We start from the raw sequence: 26,532 nt of genomic DNA, 5'->3' as shown, positions 1-26,532 counted from the left end.
GCTAAAATAATGTCGCCCAAAGACAAAATGCCCACTAGCATATAGTATTACAATCTTTGGATATTGACCTAGTTTACGTCATTTATCATAACAAGGCTTGGATACCTGCTAGAAATTCGTTATGTTTCCTATAAACAAACTCAAAACGACATCAGTGTAAATTTAGCACTTCATCGTAAGTGTTGTGTAGAATTCAATAGAACAATTTCGAAAAAAATTGTACTGAAATGAATGTGAATACGGTCGAAACAAAGCAAAAGTTCAAGTTCAAACATCTGCAAAGCTTGTGGCGTCGCTTTTTCATTATAGAGCCGTTATTGTTTTTACATTGGATATCAATATCTATAAACAATAAGACATTATACCATTTGCTGTATCGCCAAGTTTGTATCGTACAACTTGACCAAAGTATTTTCAGTTGTGAATGGAGCGAGGTAGAAGATTGTCGGTTAAATTTTTCTACATGTTATGATGACGCTAGTTGTTGTACTATAAGATATAAAGTACACTCTGCATTTCATAATTATTTTGGAAATATTTACTATATAGGTAAATACAATAACTAGTTTTATGTATACCACACAATTATTTAATCAATTAAGCTTAATATTAGTATTGAAATCACTTTAAAACTAGTAAGAAAGTTACAGTTGAGTGTGCTCGATTGTGAGATATCCGCTACCCATTTTTAGTAAAAGCAAAATATTGTGGTATTATTTTCAAAATATACCGAAAATACTAAAAATACTAAAAATATACCAAATGATAGGTTTGGTATATCGATGTAGTACACCATTCAAAATATACCATAGACGGCACAATATACCAGATTGTCAGCCAAAACAACTAAGACCCTTAGTAAGTAGGCGTTTTTGCCCATACAAAAGTATTTCTTTAATAACTTCCACAATTCCAAATTCTGATCGCAACCAAATTTTCAGGAATCACAACTACTATAAATATTATTGTACACACCAAAATTCGCAGCTCTAGCCCTAAAGTTACGCTTGTTATTCGATTTTTGATTTGCGGGAGCGGAAGTGGGCGTGGCAAAATTTGAAACAAACTTGATCTGCGTGCAAACATAACAAATGCTATCGAAAAATTATAGCTCTATCTCTTATAGTCTCTGAGATCCAGTGGTTCATACGGACGGACGGACGGACAGACACACAGACAGACAGACGGACAAACGGACATGGCTAGATCGTCTCGGCTGTTGTCGCTGATCAAGAATATATATACTTTATAGGGTCGGAGATGTCTCCTGTTACATACATTTCCTGCCGGCACAAAGTTATAATACCCTTCTACCCTATGGGTAGCGGGTATAAACAGAGTAGTGTCGGATGTTTAACTAGAATTTAAAGTTGGGTCATTTTAAGGACTGTTCGCAATCGCTTTTTTTGAACTTGAGATGTATATTTTTTTCATGACACGCAGATTTTGTACTTCCATTGATTATGTTACTTTTTGCTGGAGGATGGACAGATCGTTACAATAAGCATAAAACCATCATGATGTTGCCTATAGTAGGTGAATGCATATACTTTGTTAGTGAGTATCTTCAAATCAACTATTACTTTATTTAATGCAACTTTGTTTTACAGTTCAGATTCTTTCGGTAATATTTCTTTCCGATCTTCCTTCTGAGCTTAGTATCTATTTATGTGCAGTCTTGCGTGCGCTTTTTGGAGGTCATGCTTGCTTTATGATGTCCGTATTTTGTTTTATGACCTCGACAACTTCTAAGGAGGATCGAACCTTACGCTTTGGAATCTTTATAATTTCTGTGTTATTGACAAAATTTGTATCTAACCCTAGTGACACAGAATTGTATTATATTTTCAAAGTTGATTGTAAGTTAAGTATTTGAATTGGCATATTAGGTGTATTACAATCACACACCTAATTTCAGATAGTATTACAACAGGTGTGATCTTGCAATTGGTTACCTTACTATACATTGCAATGATTATAAAGGAGCCCAAGTCACATGGTAATAGTAATCAACATAAGGAAAGGAAAAAACAAACAATATGGATGTATTCGTGGTTGAAAATAATGGAAGAACACTGTCAACAGAGGTAGAATCATCAAAAGTTGAACCTTCGATAGAACTTGCACGACGTCACTTATTAAGAGAATTCTTTGATCCGATGCTGCTGATGGAGCTTATTAAATTCCCTTTTCAAAGGCGGTCGAATAATCGCCGTTCAATATTGTTGTTACTTATTTTGTGTTATTTACTAACTGTTGGTCCTAGTGAGATGGAGTCTGAATACTTGAAAATACACAAAGAAAATAATCAGAGCTGGAATTTCGAAGGCGAAGAAACACCCAATACGGTTCGTTATACATCAAGTATTATCGGAACTATTCTGGGACTCGTAGTCTTTAAAATAATTTTAAAATTCTCCGATTTAATGATTGGTATATGGTCTTCGGTCTTCACTGTCGTGTCTTTCTTTATATATGTAAGTTGATTGATAAATTAATTAAACTCAATTGATGAAGTTATTTTAATTAGGCTTTCGCAACGGATGCGACAAAATTGTATGTGGTCAAAGTTCTGGATTTGTTTAGATATTTAAGTATTGTGTCCATTAAATCAACTGCATCCATTATTACTCATGATGAGGGTAAGTTTGATTAAAATACACAAAACATAACGGATTTCCTAAATTCATTTATATCTCCAGGCAAGTTGTTCGCTATTTTTAGTATATTGCAACTAGTTGAAGATCACACATTTCCATATATCTACAATGCAGTTTACGCTGCCACTTCTAAATCATTTCCGGGAGGCGTCTTCGTTCTGAGTAATTTTTTCTATGTACCCACTGTGCTGATTTTCATGTAAGTATAACATATTATTTCGAATATTATTTAAAAATCTTTACTAATGTATAATAACTTGTAGTGTATGTTACTTTTTATTACATCGTCGTGGCACGAATTTGGCAACGAAGATCGAAAATCCCTGAACGATTTACTTATGTCACTAAAAAGAAACCGAAATCTTTTAAAATATATAAATGTTCTAGAATGTCCGCACAATAAAATATATACTCTGTGTGTGACTGTGGTAACTATATACATTGAATCAAAATATTATTATGATCATAATCACAACGCATACAGAATGATAAAACTTGTGACATCTATTATTGGAGCCTGTCTTTGCGGTGTGATTTTTTGTAAAATGTGGAAATTCTCCGATTCCATGATTGGAATCTGGATTGCTGTCTTCACAGCTGTGTCTCGTGGCATGTTTGTAAGTTTATTGATGGAATTCTTGAATTTCATTTATTAATATATGTTCATCTGTATATAGGTTATTGCGTATACTAAAACAAGTAAGAAATTTACAGTCGAGTGTGCTCGACTGTGAGATACCCGCTGCCTCCTTCTACCTGTTACATACATTTCCTGTCGGCACAAAGTTATAATACCCTTCTACCCTATGGGTAACGGGTATAAAAACTTCTAAAGAGTTTTATGCTGAAGTGCTCGATTTTTTTTCCATTCTTCGTATAATACCAATTAAATGCATAGCATCATCTATTAGTAAGGGCGATGGTAAATAAGAGCAAAACTTTACGCTTTGACATAACATTTTAAGCGGTTTATCATTCTAGGAAAATTATTTTCTTTCTTTGGCATCTTGGAACCAATTGTTGTCTTCATATATCCACGTATATTTGTTCCAGTCCTTTCTACCGTAACTGATTCATTTGAGAATTTAATGTTGCTATTTATTGAACTGTTTTACGTACCAAATGTACTGATTTTGTTGTAAGTTGAACACATTTATTTTTAATATAATTTTCTATACTTAAAAGTAATTATTATCATATTTCAGTGCTTGCTATTTTCTAATTTGTCGTCATAGTGCGAACTTGGCTTAGCAAAATTAAGAAACTGAAGGGACAAATACAGATCCGAAGATCCATAATCAAATTACTTAAAGAAATATTTCTTAATTTTAAGTTAATATATATTACAATATTATTTTATATTTATCTTTTCTGTGTATAACAAATAATAAGATAGACGAATATACAAAAAGCTACGGCTAAATTTACAGTGTAATTTGTTATAATTTAACCGAATAAGTTTAGTCATGAGCTATATGGTAGTCACGTTTATACTACCAAATTATTTCTATTAGTTCTCGTGTTAACAATCGCAATAAAAAGGTGATAAAACATGTTTTTAGGACCTAATGGGTAATGTTAGCCATAAGATATAATACTTTCGTATGGAAGGAAGGACGATGTTAATATTGATGGATACTTTTTTGAATTGGGTGGTATTATGGGCAAGGCTCATTGGGATACCGGCCAATGCTCAAAAACAGACAGTTTGATTTTAGAACTTGAGGCGAAGTGTTGCGTGGAAAGAAGAAGAAGAAAGAAAAAAAAAATAAAATAAATGATTCAAATGGATAATGGAAACTCTTTCGAAGAGGCCGTTATTGCGATTGAGGCCAAAAGTGAAAAGTCAAAAATGAACTATTTACGAGATGTGTGTCAACGTTATCTATTTGTCGAGCTAATATTGTTGTTATATTTGGCTCCAGGTAGTCTTAATTACAGAGCAATAGAATTTTTTAGAAATTGTATGGCATGTCCATCCATGTGTACAGTCATACACGATGCTTACATAAATGGAAGTACATATGAAATTGAATATGAATGGAATTGCACACATATACGTGCCAAAGATGTAGATTTAAGATTACTCTATTGTGAGGAATTAGGTAAAAATAATTAACCAAATGCTACGAAACAATTAATATTGATGAGTAAGAATAAAACAATACAATGTTCCAGATATAATATTCCCGTTGATAATATTGTGCTTCGCTGGAGGATGGATAGATCGTTACAATAAGCATAAAACCTTCATGATGTTGCCCATTTTAGGAAATTGCCTGTTCTTTGTGTGTGAGTATCATAAATTCAGTCAGCAAGTAGAGAAATGTGATTTCTAGTGATTAACAGGTCAGCTTCTAGCGTCATTATTTTTAAACGATATACTATGGAAGTTGGCTGTTTATAGTTCAATGCTCATTAATCTTTTTGGCGGCAATATATGCTTTATGATGTCAGTGTATAGCTACATAGCCATATCAACACCTGCAAAAGATAGAACTTTGCGTTTTGTCTCCTGTGCCATAGTTGAGCAACTTGCATCCGAAGCAATTTACATCTGCGGATTTAGTTATAAACTTTTTGGCTATACAAGTGGGTTTAATAATACATATTGACTGTTTATTCTATAAAGAAATCCTTTTATTCATATGTATTTTTTCAGCATCCTTTGCAATAGGTGCGTGTTGCCAAATTGCTGCCTTAATCTACATTGTCATGATATTAAAGGAGCCCAAGCCAAGCCAAATGATCGACATCAACGAACCTTCAGAGTCAATACTTACTGGAAATAATATGTGCACACAATTCTTTGATATCAAGCTTCTGAAAGATCTTATGAAAGTCCCATTTATAAGGCGAAATAATAACGGTCGCTCTATATTACAGCTATTGATTTTGGCTAACTTCCTCACCTATAATCATGAAGATATAATAACTGATATAGAATTTCGTTTTATTAGGGCATTTGATAATTATTATGAGGGTGGTGGCATATACTTATTTGTAATATCGGCATCAACTGTCATGGTAATATTTGTTGGCTACCTACTTTTAAATAAATTAATGAAATTATCTGATTCTGTAATGGGAATGTTATTTTCATTAATTACTGCCATGCTTCGCCTGGCACCTGTAAGTTTACAATTAGAAATTTCACATATAAAATAAGCTTACTATTTTTGTTATTTCTTTCAGGTCTTCTTAAAGATGGATTTAATCATATATGTGATTGTAATATTCAAAGCTAAAATAATTCGCTATATCTCAATCCAATCAATGGCATCTACTATTAGTAATGACTATGGTGATTGAATACAAAAAATAATTCTTTTGGAGAGTATTTCAAAATATTTCATATTTATAGGAAAATTGTTCTCACTGTTTGCCATCTTAAAATATTTTGGAGAGGCATTTTTTGCAAGAATTCGCGGTATTATTATCAGTAATAATACTTTATCCTTCGTTGAGGTATTCTTAAACTTATCGATCGGACTAATATTTATGTAAGTTTAAATCATTTCACTTCAATCGAGAGAAAGGGTTTTATCAATTTTTTAATTTGTAGAAAATGCTACTTCCTAATACGTCGTCAAAACACAAAGTTAACTCAGAAAGACGGAACAATTGGACAGCAAGATTCTAAAAATATTTAATCTAATTATTTATGCACATTCAAGTATGTATGTCCACAATATATTATTTTATAAATTAATAATATTTTATAAATTACGTTATAAATTATCTTATATTATATATATATATATATTATATTATATTATTATATAATTAAACAAGTAAGAAATCTAAAGTCGACATATACGAAGAAAATATTATACAATAATATATGGCAGGTATAGAAAATATACATTCAAAATATCCCATAGATTTTTAAACATGCAACTAGACCCTATTACAGTAACCGTTTAGCCCTGTATTTTATTGTCTCTGTTCATATGGACTGACAGGCAGACAGATAAATGGGCACCGATCAAGAATATCCATGGAGTCGGTGCCTCCTTCTGTTTGTTATCTAGATATCCTGAGAGCACAATATTATAATAGCCTTTGGGCAATAAAAAAGCAATATATTTTTTCATGTGCTAAAATAATGTCGCCCAAAGACAAAATGCCCACTAGCATATAGTATTACAATCTTTGGATATTGACCTAGTTTACGTCATTTATCATAACAAGGCTTGGATACCTGCTAGAAATTCGTTATGTTTCCTATAAACAAACTCAAAACGACATCAGTGTAAATTTAGCACTTCATCGTAAGTGTTGTGTAGAATTCAATAGAACAATTTTCGAAAAAAATTGTACTGAAATGAATGTGAATACGGTCGAAACAAAGCAAAAGTTCAAGTTCAAACATCTGCAAAGCTTGTGGCGTCGCTTTTTCATTATAGAGCCGTTATTGTTTTTACATTGGATATCAATATCTATAAACAATAAGACATTATACCATTTGCTGTATCGCCAAGTTTGTATCGTACAACTTGACCAAAGTATTTTCAGTTGTGAATGGAGCGAGGTAGAAGATTGTCGGTTAAATTTTTCTACATGTTATGATGACGCTAGTTGTTGTACTATAAGATATAAAGTACACTCTGCATTTCATAATTATTTTGGAAATATTTACTATATAGGTAAATACAATAACTAGTTTTATGTATACCACACAATTATTTAATCAATTAAGCTTAATATTAGTATTGAAATCACTTTAAAACTAGTAAGAAAGTTACAGTTGAGTGTGCTCGATTGTGAGATATCCGCTACCCATTTTTAGTAAAAGCAAAATATTGTGGTATTATTTTCAAAATATACCGAAAATACTAAAAATACTAAAAATATACCAAATGATAGGTTTGGTATATCGATGTAGTACACCATTCAAAATATACCATAGACGGCACAATATACCAGATTGTCAGCCAAAACAACTAAGACCCTTAGTAAGTAGGCGTTTTGCCCATACAAAAGTATTTCTTTAATAACTTCCACAATTCCAAATTCTGATCGCAACCAAATTTTCAGGAATCACAACTACTATAAATATTATTGTACACACCAAAATTCGCAGCTCTAGCCCTAAAGTTACGCTTGTTATTCGATTTTTTTGATTTGCGGGAGCGGAAGTGGGCGTGGCAAAAATTTGAAACAAACTTGATCTGCGTGCAAACATAACAAATGCTATCGAAAAATTATAGCTCTATCTCTTATAGTCTCTGAGATCCAGTGGTTCATACGGACGGACGGACGGACAGACACACAGACAGACAGACGGACAAACGGACATGGCTAGATCGTCTCGGCTGTTGTCGCTGATCAAGAATATATATACTTTATAGGGTCGGAGATGTCTCCTGTTACATACATTTCCTGCCGGCACAAAGTTATAATACCCTTCTACCCTATGGGTAGCGGGTATAAACAGAGTAGTGTCGGATGTTTAACTAGAATTTAAAGTTGGGTCATTTTAAGGACTGTTCGCAATCGCTTTTTTTTTGAACTTGAGATGTATATTTTTTTCATGACACGCAGATTTTGTACTTCCATTGATTATGTTACTTTTTGCTGGAGGATGGACAGATCGTTACAATAAGCATAAAACCATCATGATGTTGCCTATAGTAGGTGAATGCATATACTTTGTTAGTGAGTATCTTCAAATCAACTATTACTTTATTTAATGCAACTTTGTTTTTTTACAGTTCAGATTCTTTCGGTAATATTTCTTTCCGATCTTCCTTCTGAGCTTAGTATCTATTTATGTGCAGTCTTGCGTGCGCTTTTTGGAGGTCATGCTTGCTTTATGATGTCCGTATTTTGTTTTATGACCTCGACAACTTCTAAGGAGGATCGAACCTTACGCTTTGGAATCTTTATAATTTCTGTGTTATTGACAAAATTTGTATCTAACCCTAGTGACACAGAATTGTATTATATTTTCAAAGTTGATTGTAAGTTAAGTATTTGAATTGGCATATTAGGTGTATTACAATCACACACCTAATTTCAGATAGTATTACAACAGGTGTGATCTTGCAATTGGTTACCTTACTATACATTGCAATGATTATAAAGGAGCCCAAGTCACATGGTAATAGTAATCAACATAAGGAAAGGAAAAAAACAAACAATATGGATGTATTCGTGGTTGAAAATAATGGAAGAACACTGTCAACAGAGGTAGAATCATCAAAAGTTGAACCTCCGTTAGAACTTGCACGACGTCACTTATTAAGAGAATTCTTTGATCCGATGCTGCTGATGGAGCTTATTAAATTCCCTTTTCAAAGGCGGTCGGATAATCGCCGTTCAATATTGTTGTTACTTATTTTGTGTTATTTACTAACTGTTGGTCCTAGTGAGATGGAGTCTGAATACTTGAAAATACACAAAGAAAATAATCAGAGCTGGAATTTCGAAGGCGAAGAAACACCCAATACGGTTCGTTATACATCAAGTATTATCGGAACTATTCTGGGACTCGTAGTCTTTAAAATAATTTTAAAATTCTCCGATTTAATGATTGGTATATGGTCTTCGGTCTTCACTGTCGTGTCTTTCTTTATATATGTAAGTTGATTGATAAATTAATTAAACTCAATTGATGAAGTTATTTTAATTAGGCTTTCGCAACGGATGCGACAAAATTGTATGTGGTCAAAGTTCTGGATTTGTTTAGATATTTAAGTATTGTCTCTATTAAATCAACTGCATCTATTATTACTCATGATGAGGGTAAGTTTGATTAAAATACATAAAACATAACGGATTTTTTAAATTCATTTATTTCTCCAGGCAAGTTGTTCGCTATTTTTAGTATATTGCAACTAGTTGAAGATCACACATTTCCATATATCTACAATGCAGTTTACGCTGCCACTTCTAAATCATTTCCGGGAGGCGTCTTCGTTCTGAGTAATTTTTTCTATGTACCTACTGTGCTGATATTCACGTAAGTCTAAAATATTATTTCGAAGATTATTTAAACATGTTCATTAATTTATAATAACTTGTAGTGTATGTTACTTTTTATTACACCGTCGTGGCACGAATTTGGCAACGAAAATCGAAAATCCCTGAACGATTTACTTACGTCACTAAAAAGAAACCGAAACCTTTTAAAATATATAAATGTTCTAGAATGTCTGCACTATTAAATATATACTCTAAATTTTTGTAAAATCAAAATAAATGTTAGCATTGATAATTATTTAAAAACTTATAATTCCCAAATTTTGTTAAGGATGAAAACAAGTCTAGCCATAATTTGTGTAATATAATTGTTAGCTGAACTCCAGATGATATATTCAACAGTAACATATGCACAAATGTATTATGTGGTGCTCATATAAATTTGCATTTAAAGCCGCCGCAACAACAAGCAACAATAAGTCATAAGATGGAAAACAGCAGCAGCAAGTCAAAGTCTCAGTGACGAGACAAGCAAATGCGATTAAAACTAAACTCGAAGGCAAACAAAACTTTTAAAGACTTGCGGATCGGCAAAGAGCTGCAAATTAATGTGATACTTTCAGAGTTCCACACGCGGATGCTGATGCTGCTGGAAGGAGCCCTCGAGAATTCTGAGAATTGTGTCAGTCGTTGCCTCTGTCGTTGTCTTCGTTGTCGTCGGCGTTGTTGATGGCATATGTGCGAGACTTTTTGCAATGGGAACATATTAAACTCTGTGAGTTTTCCATAGTAATTAATCGAAGTAACAACAGCAGCGGCAGCAATGAAAATTTTGCATAAATCAAGGCGGCGGCAAAAGGCGCCACCAAATATGCAAAGCTATTTGCCAAGCGAAGAATGCGGAATGTGCCTTAAGTTATGCAAAGTATGCTATGGAGAGCACGCTCTGTGTGTACAACATATATATGTGTGTATGGAGTCTATATGTGTGTGTGTGTGTGTGTGTGTGTGTTTGAATGTGCGGTTGGGTAATCAGGCAGCAACTAGGTCAACTGCAATCAAAGACGGCAATCGAGAGAAATGGCAGCCAAATGTATTGTAAGCTCAAGGTATACAAATTTCTGACATCTCTGCTCTCTGCTCTCTGTTCGCTTAAGCTGCTGTCTGACTTTGCTATAATTTCGAAACTATTGCGTATACTACATGTATGCAATATAATACATATATAAAACTCTGAAAAATAGCATTTGAATTATCCTTAGGATAATTTGCAAACTCGATTTAGAGGAAATTTATATTCAAAATAACTCGAAATAAATTAATTCAGTTTGAAATAGATACAATTGAGCTTAGGCTTCTTTTTTATATTTTTAAAACATGTTACCTAAATGAATTTCGAAGCAGTATTTACAACAATGAACTATAAAATTCCCTCCAAAATTGCGATTAAGCTTGTTGTATAAAACATATTATTTTTAGTTTTTATGATTCCTGAAAATTTGTGGATAAAATTTAGATGTTATTTAAGAAATACTTCTGTATGTAGATCTGGTATATCTTACACTCTATGGTATATTTTTATTGTAGTACTAGAAGAATATATCAAATACAGTCATTGGTATAATTTGTTGTATTTTGCGGTATATTAATTTGATATATTTTTAAATGAATAGCACACTGTTTTGATTTTCTTGTTAATATATGCATTATACGTTATAGTTTCTTAACATATATCAATAATATGTGTAGAATATTGCCATTATTGCTTACTTTATTCATTACTATATTTGGAAGTTGCATAATTTAAGCAAAAGTTATCCAAATTTGTTTAGCTATAAGCTACTTTTAAGCTTGTTAGTCGTTCCCAAATAATGTAATTCAAAGAACACTTTCCGCTAAGGATTACAAATTAGGAAGCTGCGAATCAATATCTTTAAATACGAAAGTTTTGCGAGCTAAATAAAGCAAAGCTGCAGTTTATACGCCTTATTAATTAAACTAATTTGTACAAATATTATTTAAGCCGCGGTCAAAAGCCAAGAACTGTATTCGGTAATAATCGTAACCAAACACCGTTCAGCCTACTATATTTAACTGTATCTAATTAGTGTAAAATATTGCTGATATTTAACCTTAATGGCGTAGTGAAATTTTGCAATTGAAATCGGTAGAGAGATGGAAGAGAGAGAGTGAGAGAGAGAGAGAGAGAGACAAGTTTTAATTGAAATTTAAGCACTTAATTTGGGCAAAAGTAGACGCTGTTCGCCATTAGGCAAAGTTGTTAAGGGAGCTTTACAAGGACTTTTGGCTCTCCATTGATTTGAGTTGTATAAATAAAACAGTGATTGAAAAGTGAAGTGGCGGAGGAGAAGGAGGAGGTGGAGGTGGAGATGGAGGAGGAGCTGCGGCGCAGTCGCTGACCTCTTCAGATGCTGCTGCCGAAACATGTCGCTGACGATGACGCGTAATAATTCACAATGGCGCTTTATTTATGTGCCGCAGATGTCACGTGTTCCTTTTGTTACGTTTGGACGCAATTTAACTGCTTTGCCTGCCCTTTCTCATTTCTCACTTCCCCTCTCCTGCCTTTGGCTGTCCCTTTGAAATGCTACCCTTAAGTGAAATATGGCACAAGTTCATGAGAAGACATCAAAATGATGACAACGACGTCGACGACGTCGGCGACGATGCTGGCGGTGACAACGATGAGGACAACGATGTCAGCGTCAGCGTCGACGTCAACGTCAACGTCAACATCGTCGTCGTCTATTGCAATCAAGAATTTATGTTTTCATCGCGCAGTTTGTCTTTACGTGTAGTCGAGGTGGTCTTCAAGTTATCTGGATTTTCGGGCACAGCTTCAGCTTCAGCTACAGCTACAGCGGAGGGGTTTGCTTGGTTAAACGCAATTTAGCTGCATTGCTCAAATTTCCGGCATGCTATCTCGTTACTTGCCTCTACAAAGATGATGCCGCCATCACCTCCGGGCTAAACTTGATGATTCCTTACTATATGTGTGTGTGTGTATATACTATATATAGTATATACTATATATAGTAGTAGCGAGTGCCAAGTGAAGTGTATCCTGATTGCTCTAGCTGAGCTGTTGCTTTTCCTGCAGGACTTGCTAACACCATATTTTAACAGAGCCAGATAGAGCTGGTGATTTGATTTTAACCGCTGCGCTGCTGGAATTTGCTTCATTCAACATGCCGCAGCTGATATACTCTAAGGAATTATGCTTAAGTGAAAACTTGCTCACTTTTAGCGAAGCAATGGAATGTATTTAAACACTATATTAAATACTCATAAATACATTATACATATGTTTATCATAGCCAGTAAAAGTTCTCAAAAAACCGTTTGATGCTTCCATATCTTACTTTGAAATCAAATCTAGCTAAACACGTAGACTCATTTTGCACATAATAAAATTCAGAGAAACCACTAAAAGTTTTCATAGAATTGCCAAAGGAAGTAAATGAAATTTCGGCCTCAGTCATCTAGCGTATTTCATTATCTTTGTTTTTTTTTCTCTCGTTTTCAGTCACAACCCGCAGCACAGCTGTCAACGGCTTTTGTTGAGAACAATTGGCCAACAGGTTTGTTAACCCAAGTTTGAATTCATTCGTTCGTTGTAAGCTCAAATTCCAATGCTAATAGCCACTTGTCAGCTTACAGCCAGAGATGGGGAAAAGCAGAGAAAGTGAGAGAGAGAGTGAGAGAAAGAGAAAGAGGCTGTAACATAACACTTGCTGAGCCAGGTTCTTGCGCACCGTGTAATGGATTATTTGGCATTTTTCATCAGTGCTTTGGCTTGGGCTAAGGTTACGCATACGCCGCGTTACACGTGCCAAGTATTAATTTAGCAGCTGTGGCGTGAAACTTCTCAATACAAATGGCCCAGCTAAATGCCCAGTCAAATCATCATCATAAGCATGTGTGTTGCTTATGAGTGTGTGTGTGTGTGTTTGCACTTCAAACAAATGACAGGATCACACTTATACAGCGATATAAACGTTGGCATATGAGTACTAAATATAACTTTGCCGATTCGAACACATAATAATCATACGCAGCATTGACTAGATTTCGCTTAAGTCCAATCTTTTTTTTTTGCCAGCTACACAATGGGTAATTTGATTTGTCTTCTCCTGAGAATGGCATTTGCCACAGGGCGGTCTCACATCATTAGACAATTTCTTTATGGGGTATATCAAGTTGAGCATTAAATATAAAGTTAATTTTATAATGAAGAACTGTGAATGGAAGTAAATAAATATATTATTAATTGAACGTTTTACTTACAGTTTGTTTTTATTGCCTACTTATTTAAAGTCTTTCGAAAGAGTATCCATAGTTCCTTTTTTTCGAGGCGCATAATTTTGACTGGTTCTCTGGCTTTTGTTTGTTAGCCTGCTGGTTTTTGGCTAACCACAAGAATTTGCGTTTTCTGTGCACGTTTTGCGCACCTAAGTATTAGTGAAACAGCTACAACAACACAAAGCAGGAGGAAAAAAAAGCATCACACAACGCACCTGAAAATAAAACATCAATTTTTATGCGACAATTTATTGCGTTCGTTTCTTTTTGTTGTTGATGTTGTTGTTGTGTATTTTTCTGTGTGGCGCTCACGTTTTTTGTTGTTGCTTTTTCGTTTTGTTTTTTTGCTGCATACCTTGGGGCGTCTGATTACATAACAGAAAATGTCAATGTTTGTCAGGCTGCCATAGCAGCCGGCAGCCATTAGATTAAACAGACGCCTGCGTCTTGGCCACAGCATCATCTCATAGCTCCACGGATGGAAAAGCAAAATGGAGATGGAAGAGATGGAGATGGAGATGGTGATGTAGATGGCGTTGACTGTGTGCGAATTGTGTGCTAATCTTAACAAATTTCGAGGTGTCCTTTTGTTTACGGGCTCGCTCTCGTTCCTCTCGTTCCCTTCGTTTGCTCCAGCTCCTTTCCTATTTGAATATCTACTATCTGACATTTCGAGTATTTTCTAGGAATAAAGGTTTCCCTTGCGGTTGGCTTTCAGTTCTTCAATTCTACGAAGTATTTGACTTTTGTCACTCGTTGGCTCAAGAAGCCAAATTTAAGTTGTGTGTACTTTAAATTCTTCTGTCTCCATGGGGACAGCTTTTTAGTTCCTTTTTTCAAAGTCTTGCAGTTTTAATTAAAGTTTCGTCAGATTGAGTTGCATATTTACCGTTGTGGTTATTTATTTGGCATTGCTTTTAGAATGGCAAATAATGAATATAAAAGGGTTGGACATAAAATACATAAGTATTTAAAAAAGATTTCACAAAGATAGATGCACACTAAAATAAGTGCTTTTTATTTTCATACAAATTATTTATTTGATTTTGAATTGATAGTTGTATTGATTACAATAACACATTAGTAAATCGTACTTTAAAGTTATGTACTTATTTTTTTGAGAGTTAATTAAATTACAAGAATAATTTAACCGAATTAATTTAACAATGCTTTTTTTTTGTAAAATATATAAAACGAATGTTAATTTAAATATCTAAGCTAAGCATCTCTAATCTCCTTCTTATAATTGCTTAGCTTTTCTATTTCTTTCAACGCTTCAATTATAAATCAGCAGCGATAATTGCGTTAAATGAATGCAAATTGTTCATTGAGATGGATTTTAAAGCAATTTCATGACCAGCATTTGGCTAAGCACGCGTTGCATGCCAAATAATCAACAGCAGCATTTTATATCGCAACCCTTTCTACGCCAGATTAGAGTCGTCGGATTCCTTCTGCTCCTCCTCCTCCCCCTCCTTCTCATCATGTTGGGTAGGTCGTCGCGTCATCCCCATTTCGTCTGCTCAGTCAAGTGCACCAAAAGCCACTCCCCCTGCCTATAACGCAACAATTCACCATAACAAAGGCACAACAAATGAGCGTAGTGGTTGCTCTGATGGTGATCGAGGAACGGGGAACGGGGAATGGGGAATGGGAAACGAGACTCAACTTGGTGGTTTTTGGTTTTGTATGCAGAATCTTAGCACCATCAGATATGCAATTAATTTGGCCATCAACACACCACAAAGCGGCAGAAGAGTACGCTTTTGCCACGCATTGTTTTCACTCAGCGACCAAATTTAATAATGACTTTAATTTGATTTTAATATTGTGCTGTTGTTGTTGTTCTTGCTGTTCTTCGGCTGCTGTTGATGTTCCCGCAGCATTTTCAATTCCGTCGCAAAAACTTTGGCTACGGAGAGAATGTGCTGGCTGAAAAGGCCGACTAACTAACGAATGTCTGTCTGTCTGGCAGAATGGCACTTCTCGACTCTCGACTCTCGACTTCTCGCTTGACTCTCGGCTATGGCTGTGTATATGGCTGGTTAAGCCTTTTGAAATATTTTCACTCATTATTTAACACAATGGATCATGGAGGCGAGAACATGGGTGTGAGCATTGGGCGGATGGCGGATGGGGGCGTGGCATCGAATTCCAGCATTGCACGCAAAGTGAAAATTCCGGCGACTCACAAAACCTTTTTGCATTATTAATTTGCTTTGATATCAAATTTCATTTTCAGGACGTTTGGGTCAAGTTTGCAAGTGGTTGAGGGGGAGATGTGTTTGTTGGTTGTGTGTATAAAGTGTTGGCCAGCTTTTGGGCTGATTGCAACTTCCTGGCCAAACAGCAACAACAACAACAGCAAAAGCATTGCGCCAAAGTCCAAGTTCTGAGCCAATAAATTAAGCTTTATGTGCGGCTAATAGAAAATTTTTACCTGCCTTTCATATGGGCAGCATATGCAAATTGTTGTGCCAGGACATGCAAAGTGCCGCCGCCGCTCCCCTCACACATTCCATATAAATGGAAATATACACATGCTGTCACACACACACACACACACACACTAACACAGACACATGCGCGCGCTCTCACACACAGACATAAATTACACGCTTAGGCAACAAAAGGCGAGTGGCAGAAAAATGCAGAAAAAATGTTTAACCCAACGCCAAGCGATTTGCATTGCATGATAACCGGGGGGGAAAGGCAAAAATATGCAAAGAGAGGGGAAGTGGGGTGGTGAGGGGGAAAGGGGAAAGCTATAGCTAGCTTTGCCTTTGCCCAGCTAGCGTCGGGCACAATTTATATTGAAATAAAAATAGAGAATGGAATATAAGCAAATGGCAGCATTGCGCACCTTTTGCATAAACTTCAAGATTTCACAGTCTCTCTTCTCTTCTCCTCTCCTCTCTCGCTCTTCATGTGTGCAAGTGTATGTGGCGTATGCGTAATACCAAACGGGGTTGCGGGTTGCCATTATGGCTGAGGGCAGCTGTCTCTATGTTGGCTTTGGCATAATGTGCACAGCCGTAAAATATGCAACGCTTTTTCTCAGATGCGTTGACAGCGCTCAGAGACGCAAAAGGCGCATTGAATGGGAAAAGAAAAGAGAGACAACGAAAGAGAGACAGAGAGAGATGCTGAAAGGAAAAGTTCACATAAAACGCACACAAAACTTTGTTTGCTTTAATTGGCCATAAAAGATAAAGTTTGAAGTGCAAGCACTTCAAAAGCATGCATAGACAGATGTCTGATGATATCAAGCTTAAGCTAATCAACGCTGTTTCCAAGTTCAATATCGCAGCGCTTCTAGACGATGATGTTTAGTTATATTTTGCAGTTGTAAATCTTGTTAAGAAATTTTCAATTCCTCTTTTACTACCTCTTTTTTCCTTATTCCCATTTCCATACACACAACTAATTGACAGGCACAATTCTTAGCCCTTCTTATTGAGTTTCCTTGGTTATTAATTTGTACTTACAGACGCCTACGCAGTGCGTGTTAATGAAAATGTTATTTAACATATTTGTGTAATTTACATTCTAGTTATCCAATTACACGTAATTGCCACTTTATAGATTATAAATAAGTTTTCAATTTGATTTGCGTAAAATGCTAAGTGGATATAAATTTAGATTTCCAACGCTTCGGCAAGCACACGCAAGTTGAATAAATTGAGCTATTTTTAAATGCTTTCGCCTTTTGTTTTACAGATTCCTTCAAGCTTGCATAAGTGTGTGTATGTGCGTGTGTATAAGGACACCACACACAAAGGCAAACCACACACCTGCCACAATCAAAGGCGACTGCAATCGACACGCAAATGTTAGTCAAGTGGCCTTTCGTGCGTTCTGTAATTGAAATTCAGTTTAATTCCGTTCGCATTGCGTATGCGTATTTATATCAAATAATTTATGGTTATATTTTAAAATGTGACTATAATAGAAACTGCCTGAGAAACTGCAATTCATTTTCCTACGCAGAGAGAGTAAAAATAGGTGTGGGTATAAATCTAGATTAAGTTGCCATAATGCTGAAAAATCGAAAAAAATGTGTGTGCTGCCATTTTCGAGTTAAAAAAGTGATTTAAAATCCAACTAAACTCGTCGAAAGTTATTGCAAAATCATAATGCTTTGGCATGTCACATAAAATCAATTGTGCTGCAAAAATGTGCTGCATACTTTTAGGTGCGTCATAGAATTTAATATGTGCTCACACACATGTATTTTTTCTATATTTATTTAGATGTCAAACGGCATTAGCAAGTGTCAGGCCTTGAAACGGTGTGTGTGTGTGTGTGTATGTGTGTGTGAGTTGGCTGCTGCTGCCAGCACTTGCTGTTAGTTGAATTTGATGTGGAAAGTCAATTAATTTTAAGCGCTGCCAACTACTTAATAATAGAGATGATGAGGCGGCAGATTCTTTTGAATTGGCATGCCATAAATTGCATAAGATGCGCTTCACTCTTGATTTATAGTTGATGGCGGCTGCCATGTGCAGCGCACACACACACACACGAAGCGGTCTCTACCACGGCTCTAATTTGGCACTTAAATGCAGCGACGTGCGTGGGACTGACTGACTTATGAAGCGCCTTGGGGAGATGCGTGAACAGTAGTAGTTGTCGAGGCTGCAGGCTGGAGGGAGAGCGTAGAGAGAGAGAGAGATGCTTATAAGTATATGTAGTAGGCATATGCACACGTATTCACAGCGTAGCTGGCAGCAAAGACTGCTATGGATTCCTATCACGCGCCACAAAATGCCGTTACGTGTTTGCCGCCTCCATCGACGATGATGCTGTAGGTGTCTCCCAGTTGGCATGCCACTGGATTATATAGCCCATGGCACTATGTATGTGTGTGTGTGGTGGCGGCTGTGCTCTGCTCTGCTCTTCTGTGTGCTGCGTTGGTCGTGTGGCTGGCTGCGTCCATCCGTGTCGTTATTGCTGGCATATTCAATAATTGGCGCGCACAGGGAAGTACTACAACGACAACTACATAGTTTGACATGCCGCCCGAAAGTATGCTGCATTCAATTTACGATCCTCATCAGCGCAGCCCACAAAATGTTCATGAAAATTGATTCAGCGGCATCAGTTGGCTCCGACAGCTGCCTTTGCCTTGTGCTCTCTCTCTCATTCAGTGAATGAGTGTGTGTGTGTGAGTGTGTGTGAGGTGTGAGTTTTGCACGCCGCGATTTTGTCATATCACTTTTGGCTTTTTCACACGTATATTTGTCGCATTGCGCTTTTGCGGTAATCAGTCGCGAATCTTTATTTCATTTGAAAATGCTAAACTAAGTGTAGTTTTAAGTTTACTATTACTGATCAAGTGGAAACATTTTTATGTTTACTATTTTATGTTAAGATTTTAGCAATATTGTGAGCTTATCGTGAACATATGCTGCAACTGACTTATCTTATTATAATTTTACAAATGGCAACCGATATATTCATTCTGTCATACAATTTATATACAATTTTATTCGCTATGCTTGTCTTTGTGTGATTTATGCTGGTGAACGCTGTTATTTACAACAGTCATTTGAATTCGATTTAAATTGATTTTCAATCTTAATTAATTAATTGCTTTTCATTTATTTGTACATGCTGCAAATGAAATGCATCAAAGAGAGTCAATTATGCACCATATGATGAATATATGTAGCTTGACCTACATGGAAATACTAATTTATTGAATTCACGGAATTGGAAATTCAATCTGCCTAGAGAGAGAGCCAGATAGAGATAGAAAGAAAGAGACAACCTCGTTATCTAACTTATCAATTTGTAAATCACAGAAAAAATCAACAATCTATGCATTGTGATGATGGGCAATCCACTTCACAAATATACCCTTCACTTAATTTGCTAGGGTATTTTGTAGTATGTCCAGTTAGAGTGGTTTATTGGCTGCGTTGTATTTGCTGCTTTCACTGCGCATTTCTTGTTTTCACCTCAATTAATTTCAATTGCATTTTATTAGCCTTCATCAGAACACATTGTTAACATTATTTGTACTTGAATTGACTCAACTGAAACCGCCAATTGCTCGCTTTGCGCCACTTCGCTTCGCTTACTTCTGCCTCGATTCCTTTTCTTTCCTTTACTTTCCTTTCTCACTCTTTTCCAGCGTTTGTTTTCTACTCTCTGCTTTACTCTAATTGAAATGTTCACCGTTGCAACTTAATTTTTGTTGTTGTTTTATTCTGCACAGCGGCGCATTTTTCTTATCAGTTAACGCAGCATCTAAGAAAACAAAGGAATGAACACACAAACAAAACGATAAAAGTGCAAAACAGTCGACGAGATGCGCAAAGGAAGGGTAAAGGAAGGGTCTCTCTGTGAACCGGTTCTGCAGCCTCAGTTGAAAGGTCGTGCTGAAGGGCTTGCGAAGGGGGAGATGGGCAAGGGCAACAAGTGTTTTGACTGCCGGCGCAAAGGAAGTGGAAGAGAATAAAGCTGCAAGGCAACAGTTGCCCGAAAGAATTGCAGAAACGCATCAGACGATTAGCATCACGGCGACAGAACGAGACATGGGTGGAGCTTAGAATATTTAGAGGGGGTTTACAAATATAAAAAGAGTGAATAAAAAAATAAATGATATTTTGTAATATCAGTCAAATAAAGAGGCATCATATGAATATTGAAAACTGTCTTTAAATTTATTCCTTTTTTTTTTGTTATTATATTATTTAATTTGTATACTTATAGCTTATTTAATTTGTATTGAATTATATTATCTTTATGACCCCAATTTACATTTATTTCTTTAAAATTTGTTTTGAAAATTTATTTAAAATTAAATTGCATTTCAAAATACAACTTTATTTCACTCTCATTAAAAATTTTGTTTATTATTTCATATTTGGACTATCAATCTTCCATTTCGTATTTGGATTATCAATCTTCCATTTCTTTAACTCCCCTTCAGCTCAAGCCTCTGCAGCTTCTCACTTCTTGCTTCACCCTCACACCAGCTGGAAAATAGAATAAACTTCAGTGAACGGCAAATAATTAGTAAAGTGTACACACAGTTTTGCAGCTGGTGTGCAAAGCGAGAAATTTTGAAAGCGAAGAATTGCCGGCAAGTCTCGAAATGCGAAACAAAAACAATAATCAGCAAAAAATAAAAAGAACGAACGAAAGATGGAGAGCAGAGCAGAGCAGAGCAGGGCTTTAGCTAATTGAAAAGATCGAACGCAATCGCCATGGGGACGATTCGTTTCATTTTGGATTCGTTTTGTTCGCCAGGGCAAATCAGTTGAAACTGAAACGTCGTCGTTAACGGAGCGCGTTTGGCACTCGGAAGCCGCTACAAAAATAGAAAAATAGAAAAATAGAACCATCATAAACAACTTTACTGTGTCTTTTGGGGAGAACGAACGACATTGGCATTCAATTGGGCAATTTATAGAGAGAGGGCAGCTAATTGTGCATTCTTCTGCTGCATGTCAATCGGGTCAAGTGCTCTCAATTGAATGCGTCAGCATCAAAATGTGGCGCTCTCTATTCGGGTTACTTCTTCTCTGCCCCCTGGCCGCCATCATACGAGCTGAGAACATTTGCGGTTCGATCGAAGTGCGCAAACTCTCGGACTTTGATCAACTGCGCAACTGCAGCCTTGTTGTGGGTCATGTGCGCATCGCAAATCTCCAGCTGCCGGGAAATGTCAATCTCACTCAGCTGCAAACGAATGTCACCGAAATCACCGACTATCTGCTGATCTATCATACGACGGGTCTGCTCACTGCCGAGTACATTTTCCCTAAGCTGCGTCTCATTCGTGGTCGGGAGCTGCTCTTCAATCAGTATTCATTCGTTGTCTACGAGAATCGCAATCTGCGGGAGATTGGACTGTTGCAATTGTTGCGCATACAGGATGGCAAAATACGCATCGAGAATAATCCTACGCTCTGCTATGTGGATACCATCGACTGGGTTTATTTGTTGGGTAACAGCACCAAGCAGCATTTCTCCATAAAGGTAAGTGAAAGTGGAAAATAAGTTGTTGATAATAGTTAGTATAAGCGACAGAATTGTTAAAAGAAACAAATAAATAAGTGAACGAGTGCGCTCGACTTTGGAATACGCAATACCAATTTTTTTGGAGTACCAAAAAATCGACTTGACTTCGCAATACTCACTACAAACTTTTTAAGAGTACGACAAAATCGAGAAATAACTTTGCTAACAATTTTGAAAAGAAAAATATGTTGACATCAAAGAAATTTAGAGTAGTATATAAAAATAAGTAAAGTGATTTGTATATACATTATTCATTTTATAAGATTTTTTAAAAATATCCAGCATTTTTTATCCAATACTTTAAAGTCTTCCTAAATATTTTATGCAATAACTTTTTGGATTATTACAAAATTTGTATATACCCTTTCACCTTATGGATACCGGGTATATATCACTTTTCACACTTTACTATATTATATTTTGTATATTTTGTCCAATAACTTCTTTGCCTTTCACAAAATTCGTATATACCCTTTCTTCAAATTTATACCCGGTATATTTCACTTTTCACACTTCACGTAACTTTCGCTTTCCAGGGCAACAGATCGCCAAATCATTGTCCCTTGTGCAATGGTCTATCTGCAGACTATGATTATCTCCACAAGAATATGGCCTACTGCTGGAGAATTCTCGCGCCTCAGTTGAAGTTGACTCGGCCCAAGGTCGAGGGTTGCCCGGCGAGTTGTGGTCGCTTTGGCTGCGATGTGAATGGCACTTGTTGTGATCACAATTGCCTCACCGGTTGCTCCAGTCAGAATTGTACGCTGTGTGGCAATTATCAGCGCAATGGACGCTGTGTGAATCAATGCATTGCCAGCTATGAGCTGAACAAACGCCAGTGCATTGCAGGCAAGGAATGTCAACAGCTGAATCTCATTACATTGGCTCAAGGCTTGCGTTGTGTCGATCAGTGTCCTAAGAATCACAAGCCCATTATAGATGCCAATGGGGGAAAGCAATGCGATCTGGAGTGTAGGGGACTTTATCACGTGAAGCGTGTCGAGGACTTGGAGCAGCTGAGGGATTGTGTGAGCATCCAAGGTTCGCTGATTATCGAACTGGTGGATATTAAAGGTAAGCTTGAGAGAATGATAAATAGAAAATCAATTTAAAGTTCTCAATTCTAGAGCCAATTGTGAAAGCATTAGAGCAAGCTTTGGGCAACATCAAGGAGATTACAGGGTATCTAAAGGTGATACACTCCGCACCGTTGATGTCGCTGACATTTCTCATGAATCTTGACACCATACGCGGCGATGAGCTCATTGAGAAGAAGTGAGTAAAGCTTCCCAATACACATAAAATGGTTTATTGTAAGATTGTCTCTTTAGATACGCTTTGTATGTGGTCAATAATTATCACTTGGAGCACATTTGGCCCACAAATCGCCAGGTGGCCATACAGCATGGCTCAATTTTCTTCCATTTGAATCCTCGCTTGTGCTATGAGAAAATCTTGAATCTGCAGCCCGCGCTGAAAAACCTAAAGTCCGAAATATCCGTAGCCGATGTGTCGCCGAATTCGAATGGCGAGCGCATGATTTGTGGCGAAGATGTGTCCACATTGGATCCACAAATTCAGGATATTAACGCGACGGCTGTCAGCATTGTGCTCGATTTTATGAAGTATGAATATGTTAGTAATCTAATTGGATATACGTATCATTTCATGGAAGCACCCAAGCGCAATATAACCATGTACGATGGTCGCCATGGTTGTGGGCATGACAAGTAAGTTGAGTATGAAAAAAATAAATTTCAATTGAATGACATTAAATTAACTTTTTTGTAGTTGGCTAATGGATGTGTCAATCGGCAAGAATCGTCGGCATATGATCAGCAATCTGAAGCCCTACACACAGTATGCATACTTTGTAAAGTCCATGTCACCTTGGGATTACCACCGGCAAATGGAAGCTTATTCGAAGATACAATATTTCCGCACTCTGCCAAGCAAACCGAGTCCTCCGCGACGCCTCTATGGCATCTCGGAAATCCACACACAAATCGTGTGTATAAAAGCAAATGATTTAAAATAAAGTAATACTAAGAGCCCTCTTTCTTTTAGATGGTGCATTGGTGGCCGCCGCAACGTCCCAATGGCAACATCACCAAATACATTATTGATTATGAGCTGCATAATCTAACAAGCGAGGAGAACAAGACCAAAAGTTATGGCATGGAGAAGCCTCTCTTTATCAACGATCCCCCCAATTGTGAGTGCAATGATCCGGAGCCATATTATTCGGGTCCACAGCCGGAGGTGGAGAAGTATTTCAATAAGACGCAGACAACCTACGAAGAAGCGCTGCCCAATCTCATCTATGTGTCGTAAGCAAAGCAAAATAACTAGATTTTAGATTAGTTCCTATAATGAATTTTGTTTCTAGACGTCGTCGACCGCCAGTCAAGCAAGACAAGTTTGAAAAGGTTGTGGATTATACGGATCTAATATCAGGTCGTCCCATGAGTCAAGTTGTTGAGAATCCAACAACGACAACAACAACAACAACTACTACTACAACCGAAGCCCCATCATCTGCAAATGTGACCAAACCAAAGGAAATAACTGCGGAACTGTATGAAATATTCCGTTTACAAGTGGAGGAGAGGACACGCAATATTCAGGATGTGGATCAAGAGAAGTTTCGCATATTGCACGATCCGCCCAAGTGCCACAGCTCCGATGTTTCGGTGGCCAATCAACTCGAACAGAAGTGCGTTGTGGAGGAGGAAATTAAGGGATTTGTAGTGCCGGGCAATCAGCAATATTACAATATGACGAACTTGCTGCAAAATCAATACTATCGCATCTATGTGCGAGCCTGTGTTGAAGGCGTTGTCAACGGTTGCTCGAATCCGGCGATATTGACGGTTAGGACCATCAGCGCTGAGGTAGAACCAATACTGGCAGAAAGAAAACGTCTCCAACAAATGAACAAATTATTCTGACGAACTATCCTCAAAGGGAAAGGGATACTATTTAAATTATCTTTCCATTAACCATATTGTTACTCAAATTAATCGTTTTCCTTTTATTGTTTTTAATTTTTTCTATAGACTTTTAGAGAGATCTATTGAAATACTCAGGGTCTTAGTGATTTAAAGAGAGAGAGAGAGAGAGACGAAATGAAAACTATTGCAAAAAAAATGTGGATTTTATAAAGTGATATATGTGTTACGTGTATGTAAATGTATGTTAACTGAGTATTATAATGTGTAAAATGTATTTTGCGAAAGTTTTATTCGAAGAGAGAGAGAGAAAGAGTATAAATGAAATTTGAAAATCCTTTTATCTATGGTAATTTGAGTTTTTAGCTTGTTGGCATTACAGTGAGGCTTTTAAAGTCTTAACCAGACATTTAGACGTGGGCGTACCCGCAAAATCTCTAACACACTATTACACACACACGGCTGCAGAAGACAGAGCTTTAATCCGGAGCCAGTGAATGTGGCAGGCACTGATTTTTGACATTTTGCAAGTTGGCACAACGGTTTCGGGCTCAACAATAAGCCTACGTAAACTAACAACAGCAACACCTGGGACGGGGTGGGACTTTGGGACTTTAACACAAAAAGCTAAAGAGAGTGTAGAGCACCTAAAACACTACACTACACAGCATACTTGAGCGCTGTGTTGGCTGTTGCAAACGTTCAACGCATGCCACTTAATATGCAAATATGCCACAAAAGAGCTTTAAACTTTAAAACAGTGCCGAAATGCAGAGAGAGCGAGAGAACGCTGAAGAAGAATTGTCGAAGCAAACTAAAAATAATCCCAAGCCCAAGACAGAGACGAAGACGAAGACGAACCTAGTAGAATATGACGATGATGAGATGAGGAGATGGGTAGATGGGTAGATGGAAGCGAAGTCGAGTTGAGTACGTGTCATGTGTCGCCTTGTTTGTGGTGAACTTTGGCTCAGCAGGAAACTTTTGCCGAAACGTGTCCCACTCAATGGCGAAGCCGCTGTTGATTGACGAAGGAGCCGCAACGCAACTCAACTCAGCGACACGGCGCGGCAAGGACAACGTTGTTTGTACGAAAAAGGATTTGCACTTTCTCTGTATGTGTGTGTGTGTGTGTGTGTGTGTAGTTGCCTGTCGCTGACAGCGAGACCACAATGTCTTTTGGGGTGCTCAGTTTCCAGTTTCCAGCTCGCAGTTCACAGTTCGACAGTTTGCGCAACAGCACTCAGGCTAAGCTGGCGTCCTGATGCGGTTTTTAAAGTGCCATCCGCCAAAAACTGCCTTTGACTTGGTCTCGGTCCCGGTCTCGGTCTCGGGTATCTGACAAAATCCTAAACCAATTGTATTTCAATATTTCAATGTCTTCGGCACTTTTACTGTTGCGCCATTTTTCGCACACTTCCGGCGCGGTTAGAGACCCAGAGACCCTCGTTATCCTTGCACTCGTTTGTTATCTATGCACTGCTATATGGCAAGCACTTTGCTCCACATACACCGCTTTTCTCTCTCCCCTTCTTCTTGCTGCTCCTGTGTGCTGTTTGCAAGGCTGTAAGGACTCACTCGTCAGACAGTTTGAACAATTTAACTGAGTGCTTCCCAATGCAGTTCGCCGTGAGTTC

At 37.0% G+C, this 26,532-nt stretch overlaps 3 protein-coding genes across 5 annotated transcripts; all 3 read left to right on the top strand.

Annotated features, from left to right (window-relative positions):
- The first annotated feature begins 2,031 nt into the window (after positions 1-2,031).
- On the top strand, positions 2,032-3,259 carry LOC132786861 (lysosomal proton-coupled steroid conjugate and bile acid symporter SLC46A3-like). Its single transcript, XM_060793572.1, has 5 exons — positions 2,032-2,477; positions 2,531-2,642; positions 2,703-2,859; positions 2,924-3,088; positions 3,145-3,259. Exons 1-4 carry the CDS (start codon positions 2,040-2,042, stop codon positions 2,985-2,987), a joined length of 771 nt encoding a protein of 256 aa, XP_060649555.1. The 5' UTR covers positions 2,032-2,039; the 3' UTR covers positions 2,988-3,088; positions 3,145-3,259.
- Positions 3,260-8,239: 4,980 nt separating this feature from the next.
- Positions 8,240-9,773, top strand: LOC132787179 (lysosomal proton-coupled steroid conjugate and bile acid symporter SLC46A3-like). 2 transcript variants are annotated; one of them, XM_060794096.1, is made up of 6 exons: positions 8,240-8,321; positions 8,378-8,626; positions 8,686-9,245; positions 9,299-9,410; positions 9,471-9,627; positions 9,692-9,773. In XM_060794096.1, exons 1-6 carry the CDS (start codon positions 8,282-8,284, stop codon positions 9,753-9,755), a joined length of 1,182 nt encoding a protein of 393 aa, XP_060650079.1. In that variant the 5' UTR covers positions 8,240-8,281; the 3' UTR covers positions 9,756-9,773. The 2 variants fall into 2 exon arrangements, with proteins under 2 accessions (XP_060650079.1, XP_060650080.1); XM_060794097.1 differs by having other exon boundaries at positions 8,258-8,317.
- Positions 9,774-21,174: 11,401 nt separating this feature from the next.
- Positions 21,175-25,235, top strand: LOC132785732 (insulin-like peptide receptor). Of its 2 annotated transcripts, XM_060791960.1 has the most exons (8): positions 21,175-21,902; positions 22,481-23,018; positions 23,072-23,219; positions 23,276-23,674; positions 23,736-23,952; positions 24,012-24,274; positions 24,334-24,838; positions 25,004-25,234. In XM_060791960.1, the coding sequence occupies exons 1-8, from the start codon at positions 21,414-21,416 to the stop codon at positions 25,022-25,024; spliced, it is 2,580 nt and encodes an 859-aa protein (XP_060647943.1). In that variant the 5' UTR covers positions 21,175-21,413; the 3' UTR covers positions 25,025-25,234. The 2 variants fall into 2 exon arrangements, with proteins under 2 accessions (XP_060647943.1, XP_060647942.1); XM_060791959.1 differs by having other exon boundaries at positions 24,334-25,235.
- The last annotated feature ends 1,297 nt before the right edge of the window (positions 25,236-26,532 follow it).

This window comes from Drosophila nasuta, chromosome 2R (assembly GCF_023558535.2).
Source record: "Drosophila nasuta strain 15112-1781.00 chromosome 2R, ASM2355853v1, whole genome shotgun sequence".
Taxonomy (NCBI): domain Eukaryota; kingdom Metazoa; phylum Arthropoda; class Insecta; order Diptera; family Drosophilidae; genus Drosophila; species Drosophila nasuta.
Note: the sequence above shows the minus strand (reverse complement) of the source record. Positions and strands in the feature narration are given on the sequence as shown.

Excerpts from the sequence above, each read along its gene's own strand:
- LOC132786861 (XM_060793572.1), top strand. The coding sequence starts at position 2,040 with ATGGATGTATTCGTGGTTGAAAATAATGGAAGAACACTGTCAACAGAG. Across the intron at positions 2,478-2,530 it reads TCGTGTCTTTCTTTATATAT|GCTTTCGCAACGGATGCGAC; the intron begins GTAAGTTGATTG and ends TATTTTAATTAG. Across the intron at positions 2,860-2,923 it reads CCCACTGTGCTGATTTTCAT|TGTATGTTACTTTTTATTAC; the intron begins GTAAGTATAACA and ends AATAACTTGTAG.
- LOC132787179 (XM_060794096.1), top strand. The coding sequence starts at position 8,282 with ATGATGTTGCCTATAGTAGGTGAATGCATATACTTTGTTA. Across the intron at positions 9,411-9,470 it reads TATTATTACTCATGATGAGG|GCAAGTTGTTCGCTATTTTT; the intron begins GTAAGTTTGATT and ends TTATTTCTCCAG. Across the intron at positions 9,628-9,691 it reads CCTACTGTGCTGATATTCAC|TGTATGTTACTTTTTATTAC; the intron begins GTAAGTCTAAAA and ends AATAACTTGTAG.
- LOC132785732 (XM_060791959.1), top strand. The coding sequence starts at position 21,414 with ATGTGGCGCTCTCTATTCGGGTTACTTCTTCTCTGCCCCCTGGCCGCC. Across the intron at positions 23,019-23,071 it reads CGAACTGGTGGATATTAAAG|AGCCAATTGTGAAAGCATTA; the intron begins GTAAGCTTGAGA and ends TCTCAATTCTAG. Across the intron at positions 23,675-23,735 it reads CATGGTTGTGGGCATGACAA|TTGGCTAATGGATGTGTCAA; the intron begins GTAAGTTGAGTA and ends ACTTTTTTGTAG.